This window comes from Chiloscyllium plagiosum, unplaced genomic scaffold, assembly GCF_037043375.1.
Source record: "Chiloscyllium plagiosum isolate Xiang-an unplaced genomic scaffold, Cpla_swu_hap1 HiC_scaffold_4, whole genome shotgun sequence".
NCBI lineage: Eukaryota > Metazoa > Chordata > Chondrichthyes > Orectolobiformes > Hemiscylliidae > Chiloscyllium > Chiloscyllium plagiosum.
The window spans coordinates 80,542,392-80,554,860 of NW_028270142.1; the positions used below are offsets into that span (position 1 = coordinate 80,542,392).

Below are 12,469 nucleotides of genomic sequence, written 5' to 3' on the forward strand. Positions count from 1 at the left end.
AAACATTAAATGTTACATCCTTAACTGCTTTCAGTGGGAGAGAATTCCACAGGCTTACCACTTTCTGGGTGAAGAAATTTATGTTCATCTCAGTCCCATATATCCTTTGATTGTGACTCTTGGTTCTGGATTCCCTGGTCATTGGGAACATCCTTGCTGCCAGGATACCTTCATTCATCCTGATTAGTCCTGTTAGATATTTGTATATATTGATCAGATCCCCCTTATTCTCCTAAACTCCAATGAATATATTAATTTATTTCTACTCTTTGTTTCCTTTTTGCTACAAGTTCTCTATCCATGACAGAACATTGTGCCCAGTCCCATGCACTTTAATTTTATATTATAATCTTTGATGTGGGACCTTATCAAAGCCTTCTGAAAGTCCAAGTAAATTACATTCACTTGTTCCTCCTTTTCATTTCTGATGCCTTCGCAGGAATCAGTTTAATAAACTAATGTTACATTCGTTCCATAGCAGAACATCCTTTCTCTGATAGTGAGACCAAATCTGCGCATAATACTCCAGAAGTGGTCTCACCAAGGCCATGTACAGTTACAACAAAACATTCTGTTACTGCATTCAAATCCTCTCACTATGAAGGCCAACATACTATTTACCTTCTTCACCACTTGTTGCACCTGCATGTTTACTTTCAGCGACTGGTGTGAAGTACACAAGAACCTATTGCACCTACCCCATTCCCAATCTGTTGCCATTCAGACAAGAATCTCCCTTTCTGTTTTTGCTCCCACACATTTATCCACGTTATACTTCATTATGGGGGAGTCGATGGCCACGTGATATTATTGCTTGACTATTTATCCAGAGATCAATGTTCGAAACCCACCACAGTAGATAGAATTTTAATTCAATCCTCACTATCTGTAATTAAGATCTTAATCATGATCATAAAACTATGATCAATTATTGGAAAAACTAATCTGGCTCACTAATGACCTTATGGAAGGATGTCTGCCAACCTGCTGATAACTACGTACCATGCTCCTTCAACTGATGAATCAGTACTCCTCCATATTGAACAGCACTTGGTGGAAACACTGAGAGTAGCAAGGGTGTAAAATGTACTGTGAGTGGGGAATTCCAATGCCTACCACCGAGTGGCTTGGCAGCAGCAGCAGTACTGATCGAGTTGGTCAGGTCCTAAAGGACATTGCTGCAAGTCTGGATCTGCAGAAGGTGATGAGGGAACCAGTAAGATGGAAAACCATTCTTAACCTCATCCTTACCAATTTTCGGCTGCAGATGCATCTGTGTATGACAGTACAGAGGAATCTTGATTATCCAAATATCAATTATCCGAATATCGGATTATCCGAAGTGGATCTCAAGGTCCCGATTGAAACATTACGTTAAAGCGCTGTTTCAACCCTGATCGCGTCTTTTGTTTACAGGTACAATAATTAAAAATGAACTCTGCTCACTGAAAAGCTACCGAGAACAGTCCTGGACAGTCCAAGTATCATCTCCAAATGACTGACCTCCCACTCTCTCTCTTCCCCCCCCCCCCACCAACACTTTCCCTGGAGTTCTACACAGGTGCGAACTCTAACCCTGCCCCCCCCCCCCCCCCACCCAGATAATGTCTACACCATTGTCCTGTATAGGGCAGAGATGGAACCTGTCAAAAAGTTGGGGGCAGTGTTGGATGGGATTAGCAGCGGACGGGGGTGTGGGGTGGGAGCGGATGGGGGGGCCATGTTGGACGGGGTTGGGGATGGGCAGGGGGCCGTGTTGGACGGAGTTGGGGACGGTGTTGGATGGAGTTGAGTGTGTGCAGGGGGATGGGGTGGGAGCAGACCGGGGCGCGGTGTTGGACGGAGTTGGGGGCAGGGTGAGAGTGGAAAGGGTTGGAGATGGGCAGGCGGTGGGGGCAGGGTCTTGCGCACAGTGTGCTTTTGCCTAGTCTCCTGAATGAGGAGCAGACTTCACATAAAACTCCGAGCCCCAGAGGATACCAATAAACTGAATAATCAATTATCCCAATGAAATAGTGCCCGCCCAGCTTGTTCAGATAATCGAGGTTCCTCTGTATTGGGAAGAGTGACCACAGCACAGTCGGGGTGGAGACAAAGCTCTGCCTTCACATTGAGAATACCTTTCATAATATTTTGTGGCACTATCACCATACTAAATGGGCCAGACTTCAAAGAGATTTAGCACTCAAGACCAGGCATTCATGAGGCACTGCTACAGCAGCAGAATTATACTCCAGCACAATCTGCTACCTCAATGTTGTATCCTAGGCACAACTACCCTAAGCTGCTTCATCAATGACCTTCTCTCCATCATAAGGTCATAAGTGGAGATATTCACCAATGATTGCACAATGCTCAACACCATTTTCAACCCATCAAGTATTTAAGCATTCCATATTCAAATGCAGCTGGATCTGGACAACAGTTTGGACTGACACATGACAAGTTATATTCAGACCACAAATGTCAGGTAATAACTGTCTAATAAGAAACTATCTATCCATCGCCCCGTGACAATCAACAATTTCATCATCACTGCCCTACTATCTACATTTTTGGGCTTACCTACTCAACTGGACTCACCACATAAACACAGTGGCTACAAGATCAGGTCAAAGGCTCAGAATACTGTAGTGACTAACTCACCTTCTGCCTCCCCAAAGCCTGTCTGTCAACTATAAGGTGCATGTCAGGAGTGTGATAGAAAGCTCACTACTTTCCTGGATACCTGCAGCTTCAACACCACTCAGGAAGTAACCTACACTCAAGAAGTAACCTACGTGATTGGCATTACATCTACGAGCATCCACTTCTTTCATCAATGGCACTCAGTATCTACTCTAGAAATTCACCAAAGATCCTTAAATATAACATTCCAAACCTATAACCACTTCCATCTAGAACGACAAGAGCAATAGATATGTAGGAACACCACCATCTGCAGGTTCCCCTCCAAATCTCTTACCATCTTGGCCTGGAAATATATTGCCATTCTTTCACTGTCACAAAAGCCTGGAATTTCCTCCCCAGCAGCATCATAGGTCTACCTACCGCACACAGAAGACAGCAGTTCAAGAAGGCAGTAACTTTCTCAAGGGCAAGTAGGGACAAGCAGTAAATGCTGGCCAACCAGTGACACCCACATCCCACAAATTTAAATAAGATAAAAATCTTCTACACTTCAGTGATACAGGAGTAAACCTGCCAACCAAGGAATCAGTCCAGTGAACCCCTGCTGCACTCTTTCTGTAACAAGTATATATTTTCTGAGGTAAGGATCTGAGACTGCACACAGGACATCTGGGTTCATTTGCATATCAATTTTTGTTCCTACCCTTTACCATTTAAATAAAATTCTGCTATTCTGTATTTCTTACCAAAGTGAACAGCTTCACATTTATCCATATTATTTACCAAGTTACGCCCATTTACTGAACATGTCTAAATCAAAATACCTCTTTACAGTCTTTTCACCACTCATACTCTCACCTGTTTCTGTGTAATCAACAAACTTGAAAATTTTACACTTGTTCCCTCATACAAATTAATGATATATATTGTGACAGCTGGGGTCCAAACACTACACCCATGAAGAAACTTCATGCTGAATATGACCTATTTATTAATATTTTCAGTTTCCTGTCTACTGAACTGTTCCCAATCCATGATATTACATTGCTGCCAATTATGTATACTTTGATTTTGTCCAGTATCTCTTACATGGGACTTTGTCAACATGATTTCCCTTTCATAAATCTATGTTATCGCTGTGTGATAAAATTGGCCTTTATAAGTGTCATGTTATCACATTCTTTATAAAATACTCCAGCAATTTCCCTTTGACTGATGCTAAATTACCAGTATCTAATTCCCAGTTTGTCCCCTCCATCCATTTTTAAAAAAAGTTCTCCTTCCCAAAAAAACCTTGTTTCCCAAGTACTTCTGGGAAGATGTGTCACCTTGTCATCTTTGTGTCATCTTTGTGAAGACAGAACAAAAATATTTGTTAAACTGTTCTGCAATTCCTTGGATTACAAATTCTCTTGTTGTTGATTGTAAGGGGCCCTAGTTATGGATTGCACTACTTTATTTTCTTTTCCAATCATAAATTCTCTCACATAATAGTCACTTTCTTTCTAAAAGACTTCTCATAATAAGGTTATTAATTAACTCCATTTCAAATCATAAAACCAAATCTAGGATAATTTGCTCCGGGTTGGTTCCTCAACATGTGCACGTCCATCTTGTGCATACTTCAGAGTTCATCAGCGACAGTATTATTACCAATATGGTTTGTTTAGTCTAGATCTAGACTGAAGTGATTACTGTATCACCTTTGTTGCATACATCTGTAGTTTCCTTTTCATATCATCCTCCACCTCAGCATTACTGTTTGGAGACCTATAAACAACTCCCTTGTTTTCCACTCCTTGTTGCTTCTGAGCTTCATGCACACTGATTCCACATCTAGATTTCCTGAGCCAATACCCTTTCTCAATATTGTACTCAATTCTCTTTCGTTAACAACACCATCCCATCTTTTCCATTTTCCCTGTTCTTCCTAAAGATTGAATACTCCTGGATGTTTTTGATTCCTAGTCTTGGTTACCCTGCATCCATGTTTCCATAATCAGAATCATATCTTGCCTGTGTACAATTATTTGCACTGCTAATTCCTCTATCTTATTGCGAATTCATTCAGGGATAATACTTTTAGATTTGCCTTTTTGACATTTCTACAAGCTTTTTTGTACTCCAGCTCAGTTTGCTGCTAGCCCTTATTTCTTTTGCCTTCTATTTTTCTATCTTTTATTTCCCTTTTTGATTTCCTCCCTCTTATTTCCCCAACCAGATTCATTTTACCATTCCACTGAGCGCCACTATTATATGAGTAAACACCCTGAGAGAATATTGTTTCTGGTCCAGCTGGGATGCAGCTTTTCCAGTTTAGTCTGTACCAGCATTTATTGCTCATCCCTAGTTGTTCTTGATAAGGTGGTGGTGAGGTACCTTCATAAACAGTTGCAATTGATGTGATGTAGGTAGACCCACAATGTCATTTGGGGGAGTGAGTGCCATGATTTTGGTTCAGCAACACTGAAGGCATTCTATTTCCAAGTCAGGATGATGAGTAGCTTGGAGGGGAAATTGTGGGCGTTTGAGTCTCTGTGTATTCTCTTCGAGATGGAGATGGTCATAGAATCATAGAATCCGTACAATATGGAAACACGCCATTTGGCCCAACAAGTTCACACCAATCTCCAAAAAGCATCCCACCCAGACTCACCCCTTACCCTATCCCTGAAACACTGCATTTCCCATGGCTAATTCACCTAATTTACACAGCCCAGAACACTATGGTAAATTTAGCATGGCCAATCCACCTAACCTGCACATCTTTGGACACTGGGTGAAAACCAGAGCACCTGGAAGAAATCAGCACACACATGGGGAGAATGTGCAAACTCCACACAGATAGTCACCTGAGGCTGGAATTGAACCCAAGTTCCTAGCACTGTGAGGCAGCAATACTAACCGCTGAGCCACCCTGCCTTCCCATGGTCTTGGATTTGGGAGGTGCTGACTGAGGATCCTTGGTGATCTTTTGTAATACATCTTGTAGATAGTACAAACCGCAACTCTTGAGCAGTGGTGGTGGAAGGAGTGAATGTTTGTGGCTGTGGTGCCAGTAATGGGGGCTGCTTTGTCCTGAATGGTGTCAAGCTTTTTGAACATCTTTGGAGCTGCACTCATCCAGGCAAGTGGGGAATATTCCAAAACACATCTGACTTTGTGCCTTGTCGAGGATGGATCAAATTGAATGAATTGGCAGCCAATTAACACATTGCCAAATTCACAGGCTGCTCTTGGACCCTCAGTATGTATGTGACTGGGTCAATTCAGTTGCTAGTCAGAATAATTGCAAAGTTTTTTTGAATGTTTGGGTTTAAATTCATTTGGTCTCCCAAAGTAATGTTGCTCAGATCAAGGAACATTCTGCAAAAACTCTTTTTTAAACAGTTCAATCTATACTGATATTCTCTTCACACTAGGTAAGAGGGTTTCTCCTTTCCAGCTTTTGTTATTTAATCATGTAACTCTGACATAATTGCCTCATTGGTATCATCATTATGTATGTTTCAATGTTAATCTCATTATTATAGCCCCTGTTCATCTTGAATAATAGAAAAACTGTTCTATAAAAAGTATGATGAAATGTTTTAGAATATTGTTTCTCTAACTCATAAGCACAAACATAGATGTTAGTTCATTTTACTTCTGTAGCCAATAGTACGATGTAATGTATATATGTACAACCTTACATGGAATAGACTGTCTCGTGGAAAACATTATAAGGCATAAGATAGAATTTCACAGACTCTGTTAGTGTGATGCAAATAGCTAAATGCACCAGAGCATAAAAATATAATTTTATTCAGTGATGTGCCATGAAGATCAACTGTGGCATCTAAATACATAGATAGATGCCAGTTTGTCTGTTCTGTATTGGACTTGCTTATTTACAACTGAATCCAAAATCATTTCCTTCAGTGGTTCAAATTTATACAAACTGTTCTTCTAAAGCAAACAGTCAATTTAATGTTAGCTTTTGGTATACTCTTCTGAAATGTTTGTTTGTCTTAGATTTACCTGTGTTACAGAAGTTATGAAAATATGCAAAATGGTACACCTTTGTAGGTGCCATATACCAAAGAAATTTTTTCTTTTCAATGTTGATGTTTTGTGATGCTCAGATAACAAATAATTTATTCTCTTTTTGCTCATTTCACAGCTTTCTAGTGCATAATTGCAATCATGGCCTATGAGATGCACTAAGGTGCCATATATCATTTGTCAAAGGGAGAGCACTTGCCATGCAAAGCCTGACCATTCAGCATTCTGTCTATCTAGTCTCATTTGCCTACATTGATATAGTGTGAGCATACATATGTATCCACATTTTTCCCTGATTTTTATATTCAGTCATAATATTAAAGTTTTGCTAGCTGGGCCATCATTTATTGCTCATAGTGGTTTAGGCACCTGCTATCTTTGTTCTTCTAAGAGATAGAGGTAGAGAGTTTAGAAAGCAGAGTTGAAGAGGCAGAGTTTCTGCAGTGCATCTTGGAGATGGTACATACTGTTGTCATTGGGAATAAATAAATGTTTTAGGTGATAGATGGGGTGCCAATATGGATCATGTCAGGTTTCTCAATTTTTATTGCAGCTGCACTTATCCATGCAACTGGATGTATTCTCAGTATTCCATCACTATCCTGAGTCATGCCTTGCCATTAGTGTACTAGTTTTTGGAAGGCAGGAGATGAGTTACTCACTATAGAATTCCCAGCTTCTTACCTGCTCTTGTCATCACAATATATGTATTTAGTCCAGTGCAGTTTCTGACCAATGGTAACCCCCAGGACGCTGATAGAGATGGTAATGTCATTGAAAGTCAAGGAGAGATGTTAGGTTCTCTCTTATTAGAGACAGTTGTTCCTGAGCACTTGTGTTGCCATTATTTAATTTTGCTTACAGTATCTTTTGTTGTATTTTTAGCATTGGAACATAATGACAAAAAAAAATTACATAATTTAAAAAACGTCTTCTGGACCCAAAACGTTTCTCAATCTCAAGATCTCACTATCTAGTTTGTAGCAGTATTTAAACAGAAGGCAGTGGAACACTGGTGGCCAAGGAGCATTGACCAGAATGGTCAGCACTTTCAAGTAAACTGCTTCTCAATTTACACTAAAGGAATTCAGATGGTAGCGAACCTCAGTTAAAAAACATTCCGTTTGATTCAGTTGTGCTAGCATTCAAACGTCGAGATTGGAACACTATGGTTTATGTTCTGTTACAGAATTTAAGTGTACAATATAGATTTATATAGAGTCTTAGTGATGTACAGCACGTAAACAGATCCTTCAGTCCAACTCGTCCATGCCGAACAGATATCCCAACCCAATCTAGTCCCAACTGCCAGCATCCGGTCCATATCCCTCCTAACCCTTCCTATTCATATACCCGTCCAGTTGTCTTTTAAATGTTGCAATTGTACTAGCCTCCACCACTTCCTCTGGCAGCTCATTTCATACATGTACCACCTTCTGAGTGAAAATGGTGTCCCTTAGGTCTCTTTTATATCTTTCACCCTAAACCTATGCCCTCTAGTTCTGGACTCCCCCACCCCAGGGAAAAGACCTTGTCTATTTTCCCTATCCGTGCCCCTCATGATTTTATAAACCTCTGTTAGGTCACCCCTCAACCTCTGACGCTCTAGGGAAAACATCTCCAGTCTATTCAATCTATCCCTTTAGCTCAAATCCTCCAACCCTAGCTACATCCTTGTAAATCTTTTCTAAACCCTTTCAAGATTCACAACATCATTCTAATAGAAGGAGACCAGAATTGCATACAATATTCCAACAGTGGCCTAACCAATGTCCTGTACAGCCACAACATGACCTCCCAACTCCTATTCTCAATACTTTGACCAATAAAGGAAAGCATACCAAACACTGTCCATGACACCTCCAATTTTGATGTAATCTGCAAACTTACTAAATATTCCTCCTGTGTTCACTTCCAATTCATTTATATGAATGAAAATAAACAATAGACCCAGCACTGATCCTTGCGGCACACCATTGGTCACAGGCCTCCAAGCTGAAAAACAATCATCCATCCCCACCCTCATTCTTCTACCTTTTGAGCCAGTTCTGTATCCAAAAGGCTAGTTCTCCCTGTATTCCATGAGATCTAACCTTGCTAACCAGTCTCCCATGGGGAACCTTCTCAAACATCTTAACGAAGTCCACATAGATCACATTTACTGCTTTGGCCTCATCAATCTTCTTTGTTACTTCTTCAAAAAACTCAGTCTCAATAAATTATGAGCTATGTTGTTAGAGCCAATTTTTTTCAAGTAAGATTTTTCAGACTGTTTCAGTGAATGTAAAAGATTCCTTACGGATCTTATCTTCATCAAGATTATAAAATTGTTTTTATGTCCTAGCCAACACTTTTCACTTAATTAACACAATTACAAATAGATGGACATGTCAGTATTCATGTGGTGCTATGTGATCTTTCTGTGCACAAAGTGTTTACTGTGACTAACCCTCAGGGATGATCTGTTGACTGTGAAATACTTCTGAGTCACTCTGAGGAAGTGAAAGGGGCTGTATAAATATGTTATTTATTTAATTATTCAATGTCATCATCTAAAGCTCATATCCATCATTTTTGTGCTTTCTTAGCTCCTTAGAATATTAAAAATTAAACAAAACAATGAGCCATAGAAATTAACTTGAATGATAACATTGTTTAATAGTTTAAAATATTCTTACAAAAATAGCTTTATGGTGTTTTTTTAAAATAACAGATGCATTGAACATTTTACTACTGTTTTTGCACATTATAATCTACAGTTCTTACATCATTGATGTATTATGCTAAAATAGCTGAGCAGAAACTTTTTAAACTGAGCTATAAATATTAAATTGGCCAACACGAGAGAAATTGGTACATTATGTACCATAACCTATCAAAGTGCTTTAGTAATGTTGCTACTAGAATTGAGTCTGACATCATAGACAGGAAAACTGTAATGACTGTATGTTACATCACTTAGAATTAAGTGTGTATCATGAATCAAACATTCCTAGTTAAGTAAGTTTATAATGACTTACCTGTTAACATATCTGTGAACTTAAATTCACCAGTGGTTTCAACACTACAGCTGGAGTCATTGCGGAGAGACTGGCACAAACAGCAAAAGCCCTTGTTGCCGAAATGTAAACTTACCTGTTTTTTCTTCTCATGTTCCCTCTGTTGACAGTTCCAGTGGAGCCCATGACACAGGAGCTGAGGTAAGAACACTCTGGATCATATAACCCCTCTTGCCATTTGACACAGTCATAATTATTTATTGATTGCCAGAATGCATTGTGGAATTTTAATTATCTGCAGAACTTCTGAAGGCTCACAATATTTAACTAATAAATTAGTGATGAAAGACAATTCACAGGTAAATAATGAAGCTAAATTAAAATGGCAGTAACACTTGCATCAAATGATCATTACTATTCCAGAAGAAACATTTGAGCAGTTTGTTTTAGTCCTCTATTTCTGTACAATGTATGGAAATTAAGAATAACATGAGATACAAAGTCATGGGGAAAATGTATCTGTACAAACCAATAAAACACTTTGTTAGGCTTTCTCTTTTTAAGACAGAGAATCTCAATTTTAAATAATTAGACAATACATGTGCACCAGTGATGATGAATAAGATTACTACAAGGCATTGATTTAATCTGAGTAGATTTCAACTAAATTTAAACAGTGCAACGCTTAAATGCCTATTTCCATCTGAAGATCATACCAATGTTGATAATATTATTGGAAATATTGTACTGATAGGATGGCAATTCATCAAAATGTGGATCAACAAATTTTCTTAAGTTTACAGTTTGAAATCAACAGAAACTCTGAGAAACATCTAAAACTCAACTGCTAAACATTATGTCCCCAAATAGTGCTGGAAAATACAAACCAAAGTTTGGTCATTAGGACACGTCTTGTGATTACAGAATGTAAGGGAGACTAAAAAGTTTGACATAATGGCCCTAAATGTAACGAATACTTTCACTTGTAGCCACTGCTCAATTCTTCTGGCTAGAAGAAGTTTATGATTATGAGTCTGGTGTTGGTAAGGGCAAAGATTGGGTTTGGCTTTGATTCCATCATGGATGAAAGGCCACTTAACATTCACTGACCAGACTCAAATAGGCTTCAGAGCATTGGCATTAGAAGAAGGTTGGCATCTGCAAAAGGGCACTCTGCAAGTATTGGAAAGCTCAGACAGGCAGAGTTTATAACTGTTTCCTGAGCAGATGTCAACGGTTATATGCTACCATGAAGTTTATCATGCTAGCCATATTTTTTAAAAAATGTATGGATGTCTTTTCAGAAAATATGCAATCTATTTATTAAAAATGTACATTAATCTAAAAATTTCCACATAATTATTGTGGACACTTAAGAAATATTACATGTTGTTTCAAATATTATTTCCAAAACAATGTTAAATAATTTCTGTCATACCAAGAATGACAAGACAATATCATTGCTTGAAGTAATTTTGTTCATACTGATGCTTGAATGGTAGGACTTCGGAAAAAAATATTTGAAGAGTAAACACTTGGATACATCTATAGATGAGGCTATAATTTTTAATGATAAGCAATATATTTGTACATATTTTATAAAATTAAATAGAACTTTTTGTGGCACTCCAGACTTTTTTTTTCATTTCATTTGGTCTTTCCATACACTTACTGGGTGCCTGGTTGGTTGCTAAGGTTGCAGTCCCCTTGCTCCATCAACACATTTACCCTCACCCACACACAATTCCAACAAGACTCATTTAACAATGGACAAAATAGAGACATGTTAACTTTCCTGCTTAGTACAGGGACGGTTGGGCCAATTTCAGAACTTCCTCTGCCTTCCAGGATGAGATCAGTTAACTTTGCACAAAATGAAATTATTTTGGACAAATCAATCTGCCCATGGATTGGAAAAAAATTGGGTAACCTATCAGCTTACAGGGAGGAAGATAATCTCGTATGACAGCAGCCTTGCTTACTTAGAAAAAAGTGAATAAACAGCGCTGTTTCACCCACAAATGACTAAATGTATACATAGCCCTTCCCCAAAAAGCAATGGATGCAGAATCTTTCAATATTTTAAGGCAGAATTAGGTAGACTCCTGTTTATCAAGAAGAACAAAGATTACTGGGAATATGCAGGAATATAAATTTGATGGTAACATAAGATTAGCCATGATGTTATTGAATGGCAGAGCGGCTCAAAGGGCTGAGTAGATGACTCTTGTTCCTTGTTCATATGTTTGTATTTCAGTTGGACCATTGACTGATACTCAGTGACTCTTAGTGTTGCATGCAATAGAATCAGGTCGTATCCATATGACAGGGCTACAGTTTACATATCTAAATTGATCAGGTGGCTGCTTAGTTTGATATTTATCATTCAATAGTTCAGAGATGCTGAACTGGTGGTAGCCTCAGTAATAGAAGGATTGGAATAGTATGTCCTTTACAAATTCGTCAGTTACTATTATATTTTGTCAGGTAGAAGGCCTCAAAGTCTCCCTCCTAAGTTTCATCTGAAATAAGGTTGGTTCATTGAGAGGTTAGACTGGCATTCTGGGTCTAAAATAATATCTATATATTTAATTCATCACCACAAGAGGAGGAAAAGCAGCCTGATTGTGACCCTCCTTCTGATTTCACCTGGTTCTTTGTTGAGAAATACTTTGTCTGTTTTTTTTTGCTGCTATACACCAATGGCTGGAAAATGGTTGAGATGGAGCTTTAATATGTTGATGCTCCAGCATGTGGTATTGAGGAAGTATTTTCTGTTTATTATTTACTTATTA

At 38.7% G+C, this 12,469-nt stretch overlaps 1 protein-coding gene across 2 annotated transcripts in view; it reads left to right on the forward strand.

The window, feature by feature from the left end:
- Positions 1-12,469, forward strand: part of st18 (ST18 C2H2C-type zinc finger transcription factor) — a 429,006-nt gene that overhangs the window by 237,739 nt on the left and 178,798 nt on the right. For both annotated transcript variants that reach the window (XM_043688314.2, XM_087986407.1), the window contains exon 6: positions 9,845-9,875. In XM_043688314.2, coding sequence (XP_043544249.2) covers positions 9,845-9,875 — 31 coding nt within the window. The remainder of the gene's footprint in view (positions 1-9,844; positions 9,876-12,469) is intronic.